At 51.9% G+C, this 20,131-nt stretch overlaps 10 protein-coding genes across 10 annotated transcripts; 5 read left to right on the top strand and 5 right to left on the bottom strand.

Moving 5' to 3' along the window:
* Nucleotides 1–50: 50 nt before the first annotated feature.
* K460DRAFT_286779 (uncharacterized protein) lies at nt 51–2,636 on the bottom strand (the record flags this gene model as incomplete). Its single annotated transcript, XM_040928926.1, has 4 exons — nt 51–1,860; nt 1,917–2,291; nt 2,340–2,452; nt 2,517–2,636. 4 exons carry the CDS (start codon nt 2,634–2,636, stop codon nt 51–53), a joined length of 2,418 nt encoding a protein of 805 aa, XP_040788079.1.
* A 379-nt stretch (nt 2,637–3,015) lies between these two features.
* On the top strand, nt 3,016–4,049 carry K460DRAFT_355329 (uncharacterized protein; the record flags this gene model as incomplete). Its single annotated transcript, XM_040931874.1, has 4 exons — nt 3,016–3,162; nt 3,216–3,349; nt 3,399–3,930; nt 3,993–4,049. The coding sequence occupies 4 exons, from the start codon at nt 3,016–3,018 to the stop codon at nt 4,047–4,049; spliced, it is 870 nt and encodes a 289-aa protein (XP_040788078.1).
* Nucleotides 4,050–4,847: 798 nt separating this feature from the next.
* On the top strand, nt 4,848–5,501 carry K460DRAFT_284512 (uncharacterized protein; the record flags this gene model as incomplete). The annotated part of the gene is made up of 1 exon (XM_040928740.1): nt 4,848–5,501. The coding sequence occupies one exon, from the start codon at nt 4,848–4,850 to the stop codon at nt 5,499–5,501; it is 654 nt and encodes a 217-aa protein (XP_040788077.1).
* Nucleotides 5,502–5,777: 276 nt separating this feature from the next.
* K460DRAFT_355327 (uncharacterized protein) lies at nt 5,778–7,599 on the bottom strand (the record flags this gene model as incomplete). The annotated part of the gene is made up of 4 exons (XM_040931873.1): nt 5,778–6,356; nt 6,410–6,900; nt 6,959–7,253; nt 7,300–7,599. 4 exons carry the CDS (start codon nt 7,597–7,599, stop codon nt 5,778–5,780), a joined length of 1,665 nt encoding a protein of 554 aa, XP_040788076.1.
* Nucleotides 7,600–8,511: 912 nt separating this feature from the next.
* On the bottom strand, nt 8,512–9,602 carry K460DRAFT_416765 (uncharacterized protein; the record flags this gene model as incomplete). Its single annotated transcript, XM_040937831.1, has 2 exons — nt 8,512–9,447; nt 9,512–9,602. 2 exons carry the CDS (start codon nt 9,600–9,602, stop codon nt 8,666–8,668), a joined length of 873 nt encoding a protein of 290 aa, XP_040788075.1. The 3' UTR covers nt 8,512–8,665.
* Nucleotides 9,603–9,865: 263 nt separating this feature from the next.
* K460DRAFT_337801 (uncharacterized protein) lies at nt 9,866–13,048 on the bottom strand. The gene is made up of 2 exons (XM_040931025.1): nt 12,543–13,048; nt 9,866–12,490 (listed from the first exon to the last, which is right to left on the bottom strand). Exons 1-2 carry the CDS (start codon nt 12,925–12,927, stop codon nt 10,053–10,055), a joined length of 2,823 nt encoding a protein of 940 aa, XP_040788074.1. The 5' UTR covers nt 12,928–13,048; the 3' UTR covers nt 9,866–10,052.
* A 106-nt stretch (nt 13,049–13,154) lies between these two features.
* K460DRAFT_337799 (mitochondrial ribosomal protein 10) lies at nt 13,155–14,232 on the top strand. The gene is made up of 3 exons (XM_040931024.1): nt 13,155–13,380; nt 13,513–13,592; nt 13,646–14,232. Exons 1-3 carry the CDS (start codon nt 13,245–13,247, stop codon nt 13,730–13,732), a joined length of 303 nt encoding a protein of 100 aa, XP_040788073.1. The 5' UTR covers nt 13,155–13,244; the 3' UTR covers nt 13,733–14,232.
* Nucleotides 14,233–15,037: 805 nt separating this feature from the next.
* On the top strand, nt 15,038–16,055 carry K460DRAFT_355323 (uncharacterized protein; the record flags this gene model as incomplete). Its single annotated transcript, XM_040931872.1, has 2 exons — nt 15,038–15,254; nt 15,316–16,055. 2 exons carry the CDS (start codon nt 15,038–15,040, stop codon nt 16,053–16,055), a joined length of 957 nt encoding a protein of 318 aa, XP_040788072.1.
* A 530-nt stretch (nt 16,056–16,585) lies between these two features.
* K460DRAFT_285725 (manganese and iron superoxide dismutase) lies at nt 16,586–17,381 on the bottom strand (the record flags this gene model as incomplete). Its single annotated transcript, XM_040928839.1, has 3 exons — nt 16,586–16,673; nt 16,722–17,196; nt 17,252–17,381. 3 exons carry the CDS (start codon nt 17,379–17,381, stop codon nt 16,586–16,588), a joined length of 693 nt encoding a protein of 230 aa, XP_040788071.1.
* A 245-nt stretch (nt 17,382–17,626) lies between these two features.
* On the top strand, nt 17,627–19,930 carry K460DRAFT_366382 (siderophore biosynthesis protein-like protein). The gene is made up of 2 exons (XM_040933361.1): nt 17,627–19,437; nt 19,491–19,930. The coding sequence occupies exons 1-2, from the start codon at nt 17,975–17,977 to the stop codon at nt 19,606–19,608; spliced, it is 1,581 nt and encodes a 526-aa protein (XP_040788070.1). The 5' UTR covers nt 17,627–17,974; the 3' UTR covers nt 19,609–19,930.
* Nucleotides 19,931–20,131: the final 201 nt, after the last annotated feature.

The following is a 20,131-nucleotide window of genomic DNA, read 5'->3' as shown; positions in this document are numbered from 1 at the left end:
AAGGCATCTGACCAGGTGGTCGACAGATATGTAGGAGAAGGAGAAAACGACTACCATCGCCCAGCGCCGCCGTAGTTGTTGTTTGCATATAGAGAGGAAAACCCACTCTGGCCTTGGCCGTACAAACCCTGCCCGGCCATGCCACCTTGGTGCAACCTCGCCTGCAAGATACTCGGGTCCTGGACATCAGCTAGACCACCTCCTCCAGAAGAGGAAGTGTTAGCGTGTCTGTGTTTCTTTCCCTTTTTCTTGGATTTCTGCGAACCAGATTCCTGGTAAGCGCCAGGCGAAGGGCCATAAGGGAAGCTTAAAAGACCAGGGGCAGGTGTAGGCGTAGAGCTTGTGGAGTGTTGATTAAGAAAAGAAGGAAACATTGACTCACGCTTTCCAGCATCCGCTACCCTGGCACCGTCCATGTTCCTGCTTCGGAGCAAGTCTTGATACATTGCATCATTGTTGTTCCTTCCAGCAGCGTTCGCGCCATAAGCGAGACCGCCAGTAGCAAATCCGTGACCTTGACCGAACATGCCAGTCCCGCTGACAGGTGGGGTGCCGGTGGGCTTCAGCCCAGGAGGCGGTCCTTGCACATTAGTGAAGAACTGTTGGTGCTGAGGAATTTGGCTGAATTGGTTTGCGTTCTTCGGCATCATTGAGTTCTGTTGACTCATCAACTTCTGATTCGCAACAGGTTGTACATTTGCAGAAGCAGACGCGCTGTCGTTGGCAAAGCTGAATCGAGAAGTGTGTCTAGTGTGGCCTTGGGCATTTCCGCTCAGCCCCTGCTGCTGAGGTTGCGTGTTGGGTTGCAGTCCGGTGGATTGAGTGCCCGACTTGAAGTTGGAAAGTAGAAGCTGCTGCTGCTGCTGTGGCGTCAGGCCCCGATTGCTTAGACCAAGACTGCTAAAATCCTCAGCCAACGAGGGATTCTGCCCGAACAAGTTGCCTCCGAAGGCTTGCTGGCTGGGTGGGGCGATTGTATGGTGGTTTGCATGGCTCGTACTGCCGCCGTGTCCCTCCTCTGGCTCTCCGCCAAGCTGTAAGCTACCCCCGACGGTTTCGTCAACATCTTCCCGCTCAGCAGCTGGTGCTTGTTGGGAGGGAATTTTCGCCTCGGCCTCGGCGGCCTCGACCTCCCGCTGTAGCGCCAACTCTCTTTCCTTCTCTCTCATAGCACGTCGTTTTGCCCCACCGTTAGGATCCAGCAGTTGAGGAAACTCAGTGATGGCCTTGAATTCGTCATCTGACAAAACCGCGCTAGAGAAAACAAACTTAAAGTCAGGCGAGCAGATGGCTTTGAGAAAATCCTTGAGAACATTGTCGCGAGGTTTGGAAGAGCGTGCGATGGGAGCGGGAGTGGGAGCGGGCGGTGGGGTAGGGGACTTTGACGTTTGCGCAGATTTCTCCTTCTCCTGTTCCTTTTCCTTGGCCTTCTTTTTGATCAACTCCTCAACTTTTGGTGTTTTCGCTGCCGGTGCAGGAACGGCATTCGTCACCATCGGACTGGGATTCGAAGCGATAGTTGAGCGGCTCGCACGACGCTCCAGCGCTGCCCGGCTTCCCCAGCTCGCGGTTGCTGGTAAACCTGGCGCATCTTGCGACGAGCTCGAGGTGTCATTGCTGTCTTGTCGGTTCATAGGAGTTGCAGCGGCAACGGGTGGACCAGGATGAGAGGGAGGTGCGGCTCGAGATGTCGATGATAGAGCGGGCTGTTGCGTTTGAATCGAATTCATCATGGAGAGATCTTGGCGGGTGAAGCTATCGTTGTCTTCGCCGGGTTCGTGCAGGAACATGCAGTTACGATTGTTGCATTGCTCGCCACGAAGATATGCTGAGCAGTACTTGGTCGTGCCGTATTGCGCTCTACAAGGCGGGTAAGCATGCTAGAATAGAAGTGAGGCTGAGAACCGTCCACATACCTTAATGTCCTGTCCCCGTTCTGCGAGCCGTCGACAGCTTTGATACACGCCTCGGCATCGTGCTTACGAGCGAATGTTACGTAGACACCCACCGACTGCTGATGGTGCGCGTTCTCCCGGGCTTTGCTCACAACAATCTTGATAATCTTGCCGTATTGTCCAAAATAGTCCTCACCACGGAGTGTGTCGAGCAGGCGGTCTTCGCGTATGGTTGGCGTGAGGCCCGTGACGTAGACCAGGTTCTTCTGAACGACACGCAGACCGGCCAGGTGTTTGCGGCTGAGCGAGTCCGCTTCGGCCTTTTGCGCCTCCTTTTGCCGTATCTGCGCATTCTTCTTTGCTTTTTGCGCGATTTGCTGCTTGTGCTTGGCCATCCTGTTGGACGTTAGAGGCGATCAGAAAGGGAAGGTGCGAGGGACCCACTCTTCGGGGGATATAGTTTTCCACTCGATTGTTGCCTCGTCGTAGGGGCGTCGACAGGCCGGACACAGCCCGTTCATAGTGGTCTTGATATTGTTGAAGCAGAACTGGCATATCTGACGTCGGTGTTAGTATAGCTACTGACGATGGCGTCGCCAAATTTTTGAGAGGCCGGCGTACCTGGTAGCCACATGGACACGGCCGGAAGTTCCTGTCCGACAGGTCGAACTCTTCGACACATAGCGGGCAGCATTCCTCCTCCTCGTCATCGACGAACTGATCTTGCTGTAGTCGGGACATGGTGGAGCGTGTGAAGTGTTGTGGATGGGTCGCAACGTGACGGTGGCGCTCCAACGTAAAGGGTCGTATGCAACGTGGGTTGGGGTCGGATCGGGATGCGAAGTGGGACGGCTAGGAAAAGTTCGCAAGCATAAACAAACGCCGGCCGTGAGGGCACACAGTAGGAAAGGTATGCAATGGTGGTGATGGGGGTTCAATCTTCAGAGGCTGCACCTGCGCAATGGAACACCAAGGATCCGCTTCCACGCTAATTACATAAGCGTGCAGGCGACTGGATGCTCGAAGGGCGAACTTCACGTCGTCGCTGTCGTCGATATCATCACCCCAGGTCGCCTCTAGCTGCTGCACCGCGCAGCATCCCACTTTGCATACGTACACAATGGCTATGCGGCTCGCTGTCGCCCGCCCATTGGGCACCGTCGCCCGCGCATCGAGCTGTCCTCGCGCTGCAGTGCGCACCTTTGCTGCGACGGCACTCCGCGCGAAGGAAGTTACGGGACAGAGCTCCGAGACGCCAAATATGCGGGTGCGTAGGGCAGAGCACTCTAGGAGCAGGCCGACGGCTGACCATTCACGCAGTATGCTCCTCGCGACGATCAAGGCAAGCTCAAAGCAGCCCTCGTGAACCCGGCAGACAAATATAAAGACAAGGGCGAGGCGCTGCACAAATACGGACAATATCTCATGTCGTGTCTGCCCAAATACGTCCAGCAGTACGTCAATTCTACAAAAAAAAAGTTCCTGGGCCTAATCAGAATGCAGATTCTCGGTGTGGAAGGACGAATTGACCATCTACATCCCTCCAGCGGGCGTCGTTCCTACCTTCACCTTCCTCAAGTATCACACTGCTGCCGAATACACCCAAATCACAGACATTACAGCCGTCGACTACCCCACCAAGGACCAGCGCTTCGAGGTTGTCTACAACATGCTTAGCATCCGCCATAACAACCGCTTGAGGGTCAAGACCTACGCAGACGAGGCAACTCCAGTACCCAGTCTGTGCGATCTCTATGACGGAGCCAACTGGTATGAGCGAGAAGTATACGATCTCTTTGGCGTCTTTTTCGTCGGCCACCCAGATCTGAGACGCATCATGACCGACTACGGGTTCGACGGCCATCCTCTGCGAAAAGATTTCCCCATGACCGGATACACGGAGATTCGATATGACGAAGAGAAGAAACGCATTGTCGTTGAACCTCTAGAGATGACGCAAGCATTTAGGAACTTCCGTGGCGGCTCATCAGCATGGGAGCAGGTCGGTGAAGGAGATGACCTCAAACCAGAGAATGTATGTTTCTTGCCTACTCAGCAAACAAACTCGTTGTCGCGAAGTCGCTAACCAATGTGCAGTTCAAACTACCAACACCCAAGCCCGAGCCACCAAAAGAGGGCGAGCAAAAGAAATAGAAGGACTAGAAGGATTACACTGTATATACCTCGAATTAACGTGCTTGTACAACATCAGCTCATCCGTCTTATCAATTATGCCCGAGTATTCTAAAATCGCGAAGCAGACGGCCACGACGCAGGAAATGACAAGACAATCTAGCCAATTTATACACGAGCTGCGTAGTGCTTACGTATACCCCACCTATTTGATCTCGAATCAAGCTATTTAGATTTCAAACAATTCGACATTCAAAGCGCACTCCTAGTTGGTTTCCATAAACCTGTTTAGCTAAGAATAGAAGAGTCGGTGTCGGGCCGACATTCAAAGTGGACCTCGCATTCTACCGCCCAATCAGGCAAGTGCAGTCTAATGCACCTCCACGTCCATAGATCGATACCTTTGGTTCCACAGGTACTCATCACAAGGTACTACCTGAGCATCCACCTGCAGCAGTACATCATATCTACCGTGACTCGCACCCCTACAGCTAGGACCTCGCACTTTTTTGCCAAGAGCTGCACCCCGCTTTCCTCCGTCCTCTCACGAGATCACTGCATACTACGACGTAAGGGGATCAGAGTAGCCATCTGCGGTACCGTAAGTCACTTATTTATAAGATCGTTCAAGCCGTCTAGTAGACTATTCCTAGGCCGGTTGGTCCTTCCGAACAGCTCTTTGACAAAACACTGCACACGCTCATCACACATGCTCCAACAACGGGCATAAATACCACACCATTTCCCGCAATGTTTCTAATCAATCACTTCAACCTCTCCTCTTTGTCTCTACTCCTCACACTCATCCATCTAGGCACCATGACCTTTGCAACAGCCACCACGACCATCGAACCATTCAACCTCTCTTCCCCAACGGGAACAGACATCTGGCGCAAAGCTCCATCTCACAACGCCTTCAACGCACCCACTCACCCGTCTCAACTCCCCACCTACGACCTGAAAGTCTTCCAAAGGGCGAAATTAACCTTCGCCCTCCCTCCAGCAGACAAGTTACGCCAATATGACCAAGCAGGTCTCCTCCTGCACATCACCAAGCCAGGCGTCCCAGACAACCAAACGAAATGGATCAAGACTGGTATTGAGTTCTACTATGGCAAACCTTATGTCGCGACAGTAGGCTGTGATGCTTGGGCGGACTGGTCGTTGACTCCCATGCCTGAGTTCACCGATAATAGCAGTAGGCCCAGTGCTACTATTGAGGCGCGCCGTGAAAAAGACGCGCTTGGCAAGAGTCTATGGATCTACTGGATTGTGAGGGATGCGGAGGGCAAGGAGATTGAGAGGCGCCCGCTACGAGAGATTAATTGGATTTTTGCGGATGAAGAGGGCTGGAGTGTGGGGATTGCGGGGTACGTGTGTCGGCCTACGAAGGAAGGTGGGGAGGAGCTGTTGGAGGCTGAGTTCAAGGAAGGTGTTGAGATTGAGGTATTGGATTACAGTAAGACGGGATAGTTGGGGAGGTCGCAGGTACACAGAGTAAGATGCTTGCTCAACATTTTCTCCAGCAAAAAGTGTCAAGAGTGCGATTTTCGAAATATGAAAACTAGATTGAAAGGATACCTGGCTTGAAGATGCGCTTGGCTTTTGTCTCAGCTTAGCATCTCTAAATTCTCGCACAGCCCTATTACCAATTTGTAGATGTTGCCAAATATCCTCACATCAAACACTCGCCCACTGAGTTACTTTCGACCTTAATCCGAGCTAACAGACAGTAGCCGCAGGGACGGTCTACCACAGGAAGTTATTCTCATCCGGCATATCCACCAAGGGTTCATCATGTTCCAGCTCATCCTCAGCCGGCACCATGCTCGCCACCTTCGGATCCACACTATGAAGATCAGTCTTCATCCTACATCCCTTCATCTGGCCCGCGCAGTCGTCTTTCTGGCAAATGTGTCCATAGAAGCAGTCTGATGTTCTACAGGCGCTCCGCTGCGGACACGGATTGCACGTTAACACGTACTCGAGGACATGTCGCGACTCAGGCTCTAGTTCGTTGTGGTCGAAGGGGCATCCGAAGGTGGTGCAGATGCGCTGGAGGTGGAAACTGTTACAAGGCTTTTGCTTGGCGAAGCGGGTGTTGTAGACTTTCCATTCTTCCTGGGTGGGCGGTCGGATGTATGTGTCTAGGCGTTGACCGTCTTTATTCAGGGCGATGAAGCCTGGTATGGTGGTGGTAGGCAGATGAGCGGTTATGTTGGAACGATCCATGGTCAGACTCTGCGAAGGCTTTGCGGACCCATTCAGGTTGCTTTGGCCACTGGGAATGTGCTGGTACTTGCACTTTTGTCCGAAATGACAAAAGCCCTAATGACATTAGTAGAGTACCAAAAGATGCGAGGAGCACTTCAATAACATACTTTTTGGAAGTACCTGCACGGCGTTTGTGAAGGCTTTTGGTTTTTAGCTGCCTTATTCCCCAAACTCACTCCATTCCCACCCCCAAAACCATTGGTATCTATCGAGGACGTCCGGTCGACTTCGATAATGGGGTCTCCAGGACTCATGGTGCCGCTTCGCCAGTAGTCATATTGACGAGGACCTTGTGCTATGAACGGTGCGGTAGCCTTTTGCGCTCCATTAGGTTTGGGACCTGCAGACCCGTTGGATGTTGGTGTCTTTGTGTTAGGTGTGGTGGCCGGTAGTTCAGACCATCGAAAGATCGTTGGAAACTGTGTGACATTCAAGTTGAATTGATGGAACTCGGAGTTCCAACCAGCCCCTTGAACAAGTGTGACCTTGTCGCGTGCGCCTCTTAGAGGGACGAGTTGAGATAGATAGGCACTATCATGGCACGCAGCATACAAGATGTGGCTGCAAGCGTTATCCTCGGACGCGAGCTTTAACTGTTCTGTGTTCGTATCAGAATCATGCTCTCTTGAGGCTCACAGAGACGAGTCCAAACATACCTCGAATCTTAAACTTGGTACCCTCTTCATCCAGAGCATCGACAAAGTCGAAAAGGCTAATAGCGCGTGTAAAGGCAGCGGAGAATGGCGCAATTGAACGCTTCTCTAGCCCTGTTACTTTCGACTTTGCTAGCTGTTTCGACAAATTCGTAAGGTCCGCGTATATACGAACAACTACGCGTGAAGTTTTGGCTTCGGGGACGTTTTGATGTAGATACTTTTCTACTGCGTCATTCAGCATCCGGGCGGCACGCATACCACCTTCTTCTTTCTCGCGGATCAACTCATCATTAAACTGTAAAGGTCAGCAATAGGCTTGAGGGACTGATTGGAGAATGTACGATGTAACCGTTGCCGTCAACAAGCACGAGGACATATGGATTCGGAGCCTTCTGTGCGGGTGCTATCGTAGTGGCTTTAGCCGTCGCCTTCGTTCCCTTCTCCTCGAAAGCCTTCTTCAACAATTTATAGTCGTTCAATAGCTGGCCATATTCTTTTAGGATATTCTGGCTGCGGTTAGTATCATTCCAGCGCAGGAAGTAAGCTTGCTCAACATGTAGATCGTTCTCTCTGTTCTGCTCATTGAGCTTAAACTGCTCCAGGTGCGTGTCGAGCGAGTCTATCTTGCTGTCTGCTAACATGTTGACCAAGCGCGCTGCCAGGCTTACGTGTCTCGATGGGACAGGTCAGCTTTATGGCCGGGTGTGATGGCCAGTTGAGGCGGACAAACACTAAGACTGCGCAGAAAACACCAAATCGCCCCGGAACACCTTTAGAGTCATCGGAGATGTATTGTATTTGTCTTGAGGGAAAACGCATCAAGTCGATCCGCTGCGTCTGTGCGCTTTGCTCCGCCTACTCACGTGTGAGGCTTTAGCGTGCACTGGAGATCCGCCACGTCCGCCTTGGTCGTCCCTAGGCAAAGCACGCCCTTCGCTATATTCTCTTTCCCTGGCGCATAGCAAACAAAAGTCCGAGGATCCAATTAAACTGCGAGTACGTGACTAGCTAGCTCCAATTCGACTTCACTGCGGCTGCTCCTAAACATTCGAATCCCTTTGTAAAAAGAGCAAAGCTTGCGTGAGCCGCAGCACCGACAAGCCTACTGTTCCATATGATGGATTGATGCCGGAAGGTATGCATGAGTTTGGATAGATGTTGACAAGCAAAAAAATGACCAAACATGTCCTTAAAACCGTTGTCTAACCCATCACGTATGTCTTGCTAGAGCATATCGACTTGCCTCGAGGGCATGTTTCTGATGTACTACCTACTCCCACTCGCCGCAAGAGGATGAGGATGGAACTCATAGCTTCGGTAACCAAGCTCCAAACATGCATCGAGCCAGCGGCTTCTAGTTCACCTATCCGCTGCTCGGGATGTTACGACGCAACAAGATTTAAGTACCTTGTTTGTTACACAACTTTCCAATAGTTAATCAAACGATATCTCCATTCCCATATTGCTTTTGTGGGGCAATTTTGTTTTCATCAAGGTCGCAGTATTCGCCATCAAAAGGAAGTGTAGAGAAGAGCCATCCGCACATATCATATAGGAACGTCGTCGCAGCTAACTTAATAGAGTGCGGGTATACATGGGGTAATGCATAGCCTCTCATGGCCAGGTAGTGAAGCCGATCGCCAACGCCAATACCACCCTACTCGAAAACCCATAGAGTTCTATAAGAAATCCTTCGTGAGCAGCATTCTAGGAATGAACTCCAGCCACCTTGTCTTTGGCCTCTGCCTTCTTCCGCCCCTTGAGTGCTTTCCGTCGCTCCTTCTCCCTCGTCTTCGCACTCTTGTGCTTCGTCAACTTGGCAGGGATCACACCAGCTCGCTCGTATATGATCGTGATAGCGTCAAGGACATCCTGGCTCCGGACAACTGGGGACTTTTCGTCACCATCGGACTCCTCTGCTCGCATGGCGACAGCCTCCTCTAGAAACTCTCGCGCAAGTTCGGATTGGCCGTGGGTAAAGCTGCTTAGTAGGGCCAAGGCGGCAAGAGCCTGCTCGTCCCAGAATTTGCCAGAGATCTTCATTTTGTTGGGCTTGAGCGCGTCCGGGAGGAAGTGCTCGACAGTCGTGCGCCAACGCTGATCGATGTTCACCTCGGCTTCAGCAGGCGCTACATTGTGCAGAACTGTCAAGTCGGCTTGTACAGATTGATAAGGTCGGGTGATGCGTAGCTTGTTCCTCGTCGTTGGCTTCTGCTCAACCACGCTCTGGATGTGGTCGCACTTCTCGCGCTCAGTGAGGTCCTCCCATGGCTGTCCGAAACCATCGATTTCTGGATTTACATCCTCACCCTCCTCCCCATCATACAGTACAAAGTCGGGAGGCGCATCAGGCAACATGTGTTCCGAAGGCGTTGCAGCTACTAGTATGCGCTGATCGTCTTGCAGTGATTCTAGGTTGGTGATGTGTTTTGCATCGACGGTGTAGAGAGCGGCGTGGTTGATACCGAGACGCAAACGGATACCCTGGACTAAAAGTTGAGATACGGAGTGAGTATACGTCTCACATTCAATTCGTCCATCATATTTACTTACGAACTTGCTCGTGCATCTGGAAGGGAGATATGACGAAGTTGTCCACTGTCTTTTTGCTCGAGGGACAGTGGAGTTGAACAGTTTTAGTCATTTTGACGAAGGTCTATCTGAGTGGACAATTGAACAAGTGGACAAGCAGGTTGGGGGACTTTGTAGGTAGAGGTGGGGGCGGTGTACGGGTACGTGCATATGCAATGAGAACATAATTAGGCGAAACGGAAAGTGAAGGGTTATGTTCTAGTATGGCGTCACGACAGTATATGTCCGGGCTTTCACCTGTGTCGGGGTAATAGCCCTACATGTAACATACTGCTTCGCTTGTTGCGTCATCAGTATCAAGTACCATGGAAGTAAGTTATGCAATATCTTATTATGCCGATAGGAAAACCATGGCCATGCTAAACTAAGCTGCTGCGCCCAAAAAAGTCATCGCTGAACGCGCCCTACATGCAAAAAGAGAAGGTATAGAACTCCTAGATCTGAAACAGCATCATCAAGCAACGTAATCCAACCCTTGAAAATCATCGAACTAGCTCGCGTTCTAGTACTTCCGACCTCGTCTTCTAGGCATTCCAGACTCCATACCCGCAGTCGGCGGCACAATAACCTTTGGTGCGGGAATTCCCTTCCGAGGTGTCGCATCGCCGATGCCCGGCCGTTGTGTGTTCTCTTTGCCTTCACTAGATATTGCAGAAATCGGTTGCGGTAGCATAACCTTCTTAGGTGCAGCGAGACGACTCTTACGCTGCGTCGCAGACACGATACCGACAGGCACGATGTCTAGTGCCGGTAGCTTAGTGTCCGATGGATTAGAGGAAAGGCCACTATCAATCGAAGTGGAGGCAACGGGCATCTTCTTAGTCTTATTAGCCCTTGGTTTCGGGAGCTGCTGAGCCGGTGCCTGTGATGCTTCTTTCTCTTCTTGCACCGCATCTGGGAGCAACGATGCTGGCGCAAGGAGCCCTCTACCCGGTGTACCGTTCGCGGTACCTAGGCCTCGGACCCTGCGACTCTTAGGCGTTGAGTTCTTCGTAGTCCTTTTCTTCGCTGTAGGTGTTGATGAAGGGTCAGATATGCTAAGCTCATCCGGCGTGGCGAGAGACTCGGCCTCGGCAAGAAGATTCGCAACCGTCTCTGGATTCTCTTGGTAGTACGCAAGCTGCTCGTCCCAACGCACATTCTTTCCGACTATCAACTCTTTTGTTGAATCGTCGACTGGAGGTAGACTCACAGCGTCCAGGGCAAGCTTGAGTAAGCGTACAGTGACTCCAAAAGCTCCTTGTTTATTCTTACGTGTGTTGGCTCGAGTCATCGTAGCTACCTCTTGTGTATCGCTCTTCTTGAGCACGACGACTTCATTGCCATCGGCGCGGCGAATGGCAATCTTCGAGGCCTGTGTCTGCGCTACTGATGCTGGAGCAGGCAGTCTTGACTTCTTTGTTCTGGATGAACGCCTCGAACCGCGTAGTGATTTCTCATTAGATGGGCCTTCAGCATCTGCATGCTCGGGAATCGGAGACACCATAACATCAGTAGGCATACTAAGCGTGAGGGTTTGCGAAAGGTCCAGAGTCGGCTCATTGTCGTACTTTGACGGCGAATTTGGATCCTTGTCTTCCAGAACTTTACGAGGTGATGCCAAAGCGTGACGGATGACATCGGAGTCGCGTCGGTTCTGTAGTGATTCCCGTCGATGGGTGACGGTGACGGCTTTCTCTGCTTTGCTTGCAGCAGCCCGGTTGAGGAAGTCCTTTAGAATAGCAGTATCATCATCTATGGCGACAGTCATAGTTACATCCTCTGGGCCAGATTCAGTCCGGGGTGGTGGTGGGGGAGAGTGTAGTTTTCGTGGTGTTGGATCGGCTGATGGCGTCTTTGCAGATGTGAACGACAAGGTAAGCCCGTCCGCGATGTCATCCATTGGTGCTTCAACAGAGCCTCGCTTTTGAGGAGTAGGAGCCACCTCAGGCTGGAATTCTTCATGGGCCTTAGGAGGCGACGAGGAATCCTGGAGAGCTTCAGACTCTTTTGAGTCCTCAACAACCTCCTCCACAGACCCAAGCTCATCACCCATAATAACGTCCATCTCAGGTGCCGTCTGCTCCGCCTGGCTATCCTTGTCGACCCCGATTGGTGCGATTCGCTCTTCTTGGTGTACCTCTTCGTACTCACGTTGGATACTCAACTGAATGGAGGCTTCCGTGAGTTCTTCTTCAGAATCTTGTCCTTTGGGCGAGTTCAATAAGACTTCGCCTGTGTCGTCGAATTGCAGTTCCTCGCCTGCTAAATGGGACTCTAGCGTAGTTCCTGATGTCTCGGCGAAATCACTATCACCTCGACTCTCTTCGAAAGTAGGTGGCGTTATGGTTTCTTGGGTTTCCACTGGTAGGTGTGGGTAGGCAAACTCAACTGGAACTGCCAGTATTTCTAAAGAACTGTGGGTGACTTCCTCGTCCGCTCCGACCGCCTCCCAAAGCTCACTGGTATGATTCTCGTGCCTTTCCGCTTTGAAAGATGCTTCTTCAGCAGTACTACTCTCAATCGCCTCTTCCATCTCTTCAGCTATGCCGTTTGGCTCGATATGAGTCTCTAATTCCGTCTCTTCGTTATCGCTACAAGGTAGCTCAGGATATTCGATACTCCCTGGCGATGCTCGGAATCGCATTGACTTGGCAGGTGAGCGGAACAGGTTGGTAAGTGTTGTATCCTCTGTAGGAGCAAGGTCGATTGTCTGACCAGTATCCTCTAGCCCGCTCAAACTTTCGTAGTCAGGGAGGCCGTCGACCGTTGGCGCGTCTATAGTAAAAGTAAAAGTGGATCTCTGATCGTTGACTTCTGGTAGCAAACTCTGAGCAGGTTTTACAAGCTGATCACCAGTGACTTCTAGCTCTAAATGGCTATCGTCTCTATCTTGGATGTGTATGTCGTTTTCCACCTCTGTATCAACCAAAACTTCCTCGACAGGCGCGGACTTTTTCCCTACATATCATGTTAGTTAGTTGCGACATCGTTTATCGAACGAAGGGCTTACTAGGCAAAACACTCTTCCTTCGGTCCCAGCGGGTTGCCTTGAACGTGCGCTTCTTGCCATTAAGTCCAGTAGTGGTCTTCTCCATAGCTTTCGGGCTCATACGTTGCAGCTTCTTCACTGCTCTTGACTGCGAATCTTGCTGTTCCTCCTCGTCCTCCTCCTCCGTTGTGTTCGTTGCACGCGACCTGAGACCGAACTTGCGCCATATTTTTCTCTCTTTGCCTTCACCCAGTCTCTTGACCTCCTGCTTGCGCTCCCAGCCTCGGGGGATCTTGGAGACGGGTAGAGAGTTGGGATCGAGGTAGGCAGCGCCGTTGTCGTCCCATGTTTGGTTGAATGTAGGTATTGTTGTGGGCGGCGCGCGATTGCGTGGCGAGAGCACCATGGCGGGCGACGATCGAATAATGCTGCAGGTAAGTATATTAACGCCGTATGAACATGAGCTCCGAACTCCAACGCCTGCGCTCCAGTGGTAGGGGATGGGTGTGCGTGGATGGTCCGTCGTTAGGCAATCACGATCGTAAACAAAGCAGGGATCATGTTGATGAAAGCACGCTAAACCGCTCCGAGATTCCGCCGCGGGAAACTTTTGAAGGATGGCCTCATGGCGATGGACAATACAACCGCACACGCCAGCCGTCCGCTAGATAGTCGTCGCAGTACATCGCCATATTAACCAATCCTCCGAGCGCACATCTCGAGATGGTACCAAAACCGCAAGGCGCCGCCGTTCAGTCGGTCACACATCGACCGCTACCTCCACTCCCGAAGCTCCGCGTCCGACGACCGAATAAGCCTGAGGCAAATCCATGTTTAGGAGCAATGTCATCAGTATTGGGTACGTGACGACCTGCGGGATTTTTGCATTGGGAAGCCGGGACGACCGCTAGAAGAGGGGGTCGAGGGACTGGCGAAATGAAGCAATAGCATGGAGGTATCGCAAAACCACTCGGCTGACTTGTGATTACAGGATGCTGGGCGTCCTCAGGATATAGTGTTCAAGGTTGTGCACAGCTTGAGCAAAAGCTACGGCAGTGCATGGATGCGCCAGTATGTCTACCAGCAATAACTTAACACGAAACGACCTCTAACCATTGTGACAGCGCGATTTGAACCCAAAGAAGAACAACATCAACTACCACTTGTCGAGAATGTACCCCAAGATCGTCGGCCCTCATAAGCGGAACTAGTCCCTCCGCCCTGTTCATCGAACTGTACACTATTTGTCCTGCAAGAGGCGGAATTTACGAAGCATTATCCTACACGCTTGGACAGAGGCAAGTCGTCTCTGTATCATTGGGTTGGCGTTCATATTAGGCTGGATTATTGTACGTACGCACTAGAAAGAGTCGAATGATCCACGCGTATAGCCGACAGATCACAATAAAAATTCAAATAAACCATTACCGAAGCGCCATCTCCTAGACTTATCAATTGGCGGCGATATTGAAAATCGAGAAGCAAACAAGGGATAACTGAGACGATCGCATCGAAGTTGAGAGGTGAGCCCACCTACTGGAGAATGTCATAAGGAAGGCGTGCCACAGACTACCTTTCTCGACCATCGTTGTCTTAGGATGCAAGGTGGCAAACTCTTTTGCAACCAATTCAATATGACAGGATGTTCCTCGCGCCACGGAATGATCTTGGGTTTTATGATGGTATAATATTCTTCAGACGTTAAGTTGGTACACACAAAGACAACTACGAATTACCAAGAGCTAACTTGGCAAGAATATTAGAGTCGTAGACGACTTTACCCGCGGCAAGATATCAGATGGGGCAGTGCACCACACGTGGAAAAGCGATCGTGGAGATGTGTTTCATCCTCCCTCGCCTCCAGGCCGTCGGTCCTCGGACAGTCTCAACACCCAATAACATGATCGAAAACACCAAGGGATGACTGCATCGACAATGTGCATCGCTCGCCGAACGAGCTCAGTTGGGCTATATTTACGACAATTCGGCAAGCCACATGCACGCCCAACCTATCACCCTACAGCCCACCATACCAAAAGCGGCGCAGCCATGGCTCACTTTCTGACCTACTTCGTGGCCGTGTACTCGACCTCAAGCCTAATCAGTGGTTGCATTCTAAGCTCTGCAGTACAGGGCGCAATCTTTGAGGTATGATTGGGTGAGATGAGTAAGTTCGGGGTATATAGTTGGACAACATTGGATTACCCGCATGACTTAACGACGCACCAAAACGACACAAGATGGGATTGGATCGCTAGGGTCATAGTCGGATCATAGCCAGGGAGCTTAAGCTTACCCTGCCTCTTGTGCTAGGGAGCTTGAGCTTTTGCTCAGCCGCGAGCGCTGGGAGCTTCTTATAGCACCGGATTGCGTAGCGATCTTCGTGAGCTTTACACTCCGCGCCTTTACATCCTACCTTCAGCTTTCTATTCTACGCTTAATTACTTAATAGTCTAATACTTAGAGCTGGATTCTTCATATTGCAGCAAAGAGGTGGTCGGCCAAATGTAAACACGATGACTGTTGTGCACTTTCTATGTGCCGTGCTGGCACCCGCTCTTGCAAGGGCAGCAGCCTTTCCATGGGCATTACCAGAACCCACAGTGTTCGTCCCAGCAGTCGACGCCTGGAGTCCAGCGCCCACTGAAGCACCACACCTTTCCGGCTTGGACCTCTTCAGAAGGCAACAGAGCGAAACCGACAACACATGCGGCTTTGTGTCCGGGTCATCAGGTATGCACACGAAACGTAATCCCAAGTTCGATTAAACTCAGCATGTACTCACGAGATTCAGCATCATCATTAACATGTCAAAACCCCACCGCAATCTGCGCAACAAACACCTTCTACGGCGTGCACGGCTGCTGCGACCCCGCCAGCCTCTCCTCTTGCTCAATACCCACAACATGCATAGCCAAAACCGCCATGTCGGCTACATGTACAGACGCCGCATGCTCCAGCAACGCCGCGATAGTCAAATGCACAGCCGATGGCCTAGGCGAATGCTACCAGTGGCTAATCGAGTATCCCTCAACAACCATGACACAACACGGCTGTGCATCGAGCCAATTCACCATCACAGCGCAAAGAAGCTGGGGACCAAGTATTTCTTCCAGTATCGAGGGACGGCGCACTGTAACGGTCACTGCGTCCGCGGTCACGACACCCACTTCCACGCTAGCCTCGTCAGCATCCAGCAAGCAGAACATAGGCACCATAGTCGGCGGTACAATCGGCGGCTGCGTCTTCCTCAGCATCATGGCGCTCGCTGTCTTCGTGTGGTATAGGCGGCGCAAAGCACAGCAAGAGTCTACTTTGCAGCCCAAAACACAGTATCATTCTCACGTCATGGCGGAACACAATCCCCTTGGCTTTCACACCAATTACGTCGAGAACGACCATAAATTGTGGCAGCAGCAACATCTAGGCGCTGTGCATCGGTCGTCTAATGCCGTGCCTCAGTATCCTGGGATGAATCAATGTGGTGTTGTGGAGGCTGATGGCGTGCAGAGGCCTGTCGAGGCGCCTACGTAGGAGACACCCGCTTGCTTGCTTGGTTGGTGGCTCCTTTCAGCGTTCCAGTCGTTTTCAGTTGTTTTAGCGTGCATGGCGCGGCGTTTAGGCTCGTAAGGAATATTCGTGGAATTGTACATGGGCGTTTTTGGACGGGAAAGGGCAAATGGGTACACCCAATGGGATTGCCTGGGTTAGGAAGATTGTATTTCAATGGTGTTCGAGGCAACGAGTTTGTGTATTCTGAAGGGGAGGATGATGCTAAGATTATGGAGGGGCATGTCACTAAGACTGGCCTGGCGAGATGTTTTGGCGAACAGTGTGCCGCCTTGTTGTGAAGTAGATTATGTAACAAACCTTCACATGACGAATATCACAGGCTCCTATTAGATCATCAGAAATAACAAGTATGGGTGTAAAGAGCGATTACATTCTGTTCGCTAGCTACCTCTGACAGTATGCTACTGAGTTCTTGGCGCTGCCTGAAAGAGCAATTCGCCCTTCCACGAAGCAACCGGAAATACCCATCGTTAGACACATACTGATCAAGTTCATTGGAAGCGCTTCTCCGCGGCCTTCCAGTTGATGACGTTCCAGATGGCCTTGAAGTACTCGGCCTTGCGGTTCTGGTAGTCGAGACTGGACAGGGTTAGTAATCTTCATAACCACTTGCTTAGATCAACTCACTAATAAGCGTGTTCCCAGGCATCCACACCTAGGATAGGACGGAACTGGCCTACGACTGGGTCCTGGTTTGCGTAGGTCTTGATGGAGATGCTACCGGTCTGGGTGTCTTGCACCAACCATGCCCATCCGCTGCCCTGGATGCCTGCCAACGCCGTATTGAACTTCTCTGTGAAGGCGTCCAGGCTTCCGTAGCTGTCGTTGATGGCCTTTGAAAGGGCACCTGTCGGGGGCTCACCGCCACCCTCGTTGGTAGGTGCCAGGTTCTCCCAGAACAGGGTGTGGTTGATGTGGCCACCGCCGTGGAAGTTGATGAGCGGCTGCAGGGCGATTTGCTTCTGGATGTCTTCCTTTGCTGCAGCCTCGGCGATTTGCTCGCTGAAGTTGTTGAAGGACGTCACGTAGGTGTTGTGGTGGTTCTTGTGGTGGAGTTCCATGATCTTGCCGGAGATGGAGGGCTCGAGGGCGCCATAGTCATCTGGACCACGCCGTTAGCTTTCATTTCATCGAGCCACAGTCGAGGGCTTGCCTACACGAAAGATCAGGTAGTGTGGCCTTTCCACGAACAAATGTGGCTCCAGCGAGTCCAGCGCGGGAAGCTTTGGGCGCGGCGGCTCTTGTGGCCGAGCGCAGGGCAGAGGTACGAAGGAGTGTCGAGTTCATCATGTACGTTGGAGCTGGCAAAGTATCAATTGGTGTTTAGACGAAGCTATTGGTAATGTAGGATAGTTGCGGAAGCTCTGGAAGTAGTTGCTGGATAATCGGATCGCATTTCGTCATTTGAACCCTGTCCGAGCGCCGAGCTTCAAGTCCATGCTGCCTCCATACCCGAAGGGCCAATGACAACACACAACACCACGAACCACTTGTGGGCCATGTTGGTAGGCGTGTGCAGTGCGCAGAAAACCACCAAGTGAGCATGGTTTTTGTTCACGATGCGACAGACAAGAGGGAGCGGGAGAAATCTCCGCCTCTCAGCAGACTTCAGAAAAAAAAGGCCGTCGCGGCGCTGTGATGCCCCGCAAATTGGCCCGCCGCCGTTCTCGGTGTATTGACGAACGACGGTATGTATTGGCGTCGGGGACAGCAGTCTCTGACAGTCAGTTCGCATGGCGGGCGCTGTTGTTGACGTAGCCGTGCCTTGTGCCTCTCACGCGATTTACAGGTGATTGATGGACTGACTGAGAAATATATCTTATCGCTTCCATCTCACCCATCCTTCTCCTCCACGGCTTAGCTACCCCGCCGCCGTCACCATGGCCCCCGCAAACGTCGTCCACCTGCCCAACGGCCAGAACATCACCGTTACACCAGTCTTTGGCGGCCTCTTCTTCAAATCAAACGAGTCGCTGAGCCTACACTCGCCCTTTCCGCCTGGCTGGACCATTGTCCTGAATTCAGAAGAGCAGGTCGATGCCGAGGAACAAGAGCGACGGCAGCAAGATGACGAAGAGGTCTCATTTCCTCCACGCAATGTCCACCGCTATAGACGACCGACGCTCAATGGCGACCACCTCTACATCTCGTCGATATCGAACCCTAGCAGCAGCGAATACAAGGCGGCGGCGTCGCCCACACGCCAGATCGCCATGATGCTTTGGGCTACACTCTACTGGTACTTCCACCAGCCTGAGCCCACGCTGCAAGTCACCAATGCCGTATCGAAGAATACCGCGCATCCAGGAAAGCCAAGGGGCGCCTGGAGGATCAACATCAACAGGGAGGGCATATTCAAGGGCAAGGTCGTGCTGCCCAAGCTGGAGAGAATGGGTCTGGTAGCGAGTGAAGACTCGACAGTAGGCTGCGCCCAAGAGGAAAACTCGCCCGAGGGCTGGACCAGGATGTTTGTCAGTCGGAGGTCATTCTGGCAGCTGGATCCCAGAATCTATCTCTTTACCCTGTCCCCCTTGGCCAACTCGCCCTTCCCATCAGGCTCGCCATACCCATCCCGACCGTCGTCACCCATAGATGGCACACCACCGAGGAAAGAACACCAGCTTGATCAAGTATCGCCGGGCTTGTGGTCACCTACAGCGCCGGGGCCGTTCCACTCAAGCTCCCACCTTCCTACATACTATCCGCCTCCGCCAGCGCAGTATGTCTTCTCGAACAACGTCCGGCACCCAATACGACCCAAACCACCGCGACAAGGCGAGATCTTCTATACGCGCTATATCCCCAGTGTCGGTCAATATCTCACCTTTCGAGTAGCTTCCTGTTCCTCGAAGCCGCTCCGACACCGAGGTCCCGTAGCGAATCGCGTATCCACACCCCACCGAAGCAGCCCTAGTACCGCTTCAGATTCCACCATCCCTACCATGGGCTCGTTGAACTTGGACATGTCCGATTCCGAGTACCTGCACAAGTGGATGAACGACCCCCGCGTGGCACATTTCTGGGGCGAGGCTGGTCCGCAATCACACCAAGAAGAGTTCCTTAAGAATGGTCTTCGGTCTAAGAACTCGTTCCCGGTGATTGGATGCTGGGATGGCAAGCCTTTTGGCTATTTCGAGATATACTGGGTCAAGGAGGACAACGTGGGAAAATACCTGCCTGTCGTGGGTGAGTATGATCGAGGCTTCCACTGCCTGATTGGGGAACAGGAGTTCAGGGGTGCCCATCGGGTGAAGATCTGGTTGAGTGCATTGGTGCACTATTGCTGGCTATCGGACAACCGGACGGAGAGGGTGATGCTGGAGCCGCGAGTAGACAACGAGAAGTAAGTAACTCCTGGCGCCCGCTACCTTTAGCTTTCCATGCTAACCATACTAGACTTGCGACTTATCTTCAGGACGCCGGCTTCTACAAGGAGCGCGAAATCAGTCTCCCACACAAGCAGAGCAACCTGTTCAAGATCAACAGGGACGTTTGGAAAGGCCCGGCATTGTAATTCGTAGGATAGTTTGTTCTATGGAGTCGGGTCGAGAAGATGTGCTCAGCTTTTGAATTAGCGCAGTCTGTGGAGAAGCAGGTCTTTGATACAAGCAGTCAAGACTTTTAGATATCATTCAGACTATCTATGAATCATTGTGTTGAGAATAATAACACGATTGTGTCGTGGTTACGCCGCACTAGCCTTGAACATAGTCTAGACTCTTCACAGCCGACATCGGGAAAGCACGGAAGTGAAATTCCTTTGGCGCGAACCATTGCCCTCAACCGCATGTATGAACATGGTCCACCCGGGGCTTGTTTGACCGAAGGCTTGGGATGCATACTTTTAGATGTCTAAGATTTTAATCAAGCTATGAAGTAGGAAACTATGTCAAGATTTGTAGCCAGAATCAGATGAACAATCTCTAGAGACCACCGCGGAGAAAATTCTACTAGCCAGGACCAGCCTACGAGATGGGCCAATACTATCAATTCGATAGTAGAGAAGAGCGATAATGCCAATTGAATTGCCCACTGAC

This window comes from Cucurbitaria berberidis (genome assembly GCF_010015615.1).
Source record: "Cucurbitaria berberidis CBS 394.84 unplaced genomic scaffold K460scaffold_3, whole genome shotgun sequence".
Lineage (NCBI taxonomy): Eukaryota > Fungi > Ascomycota > Dothideomycetes > Pleosporales > Cucurbitariaceae > Cucurbitaria > Cucurbitaria berberidis.
This window is presented reverse-complemented; position numbering and strand designations above follow the sequence as displayed.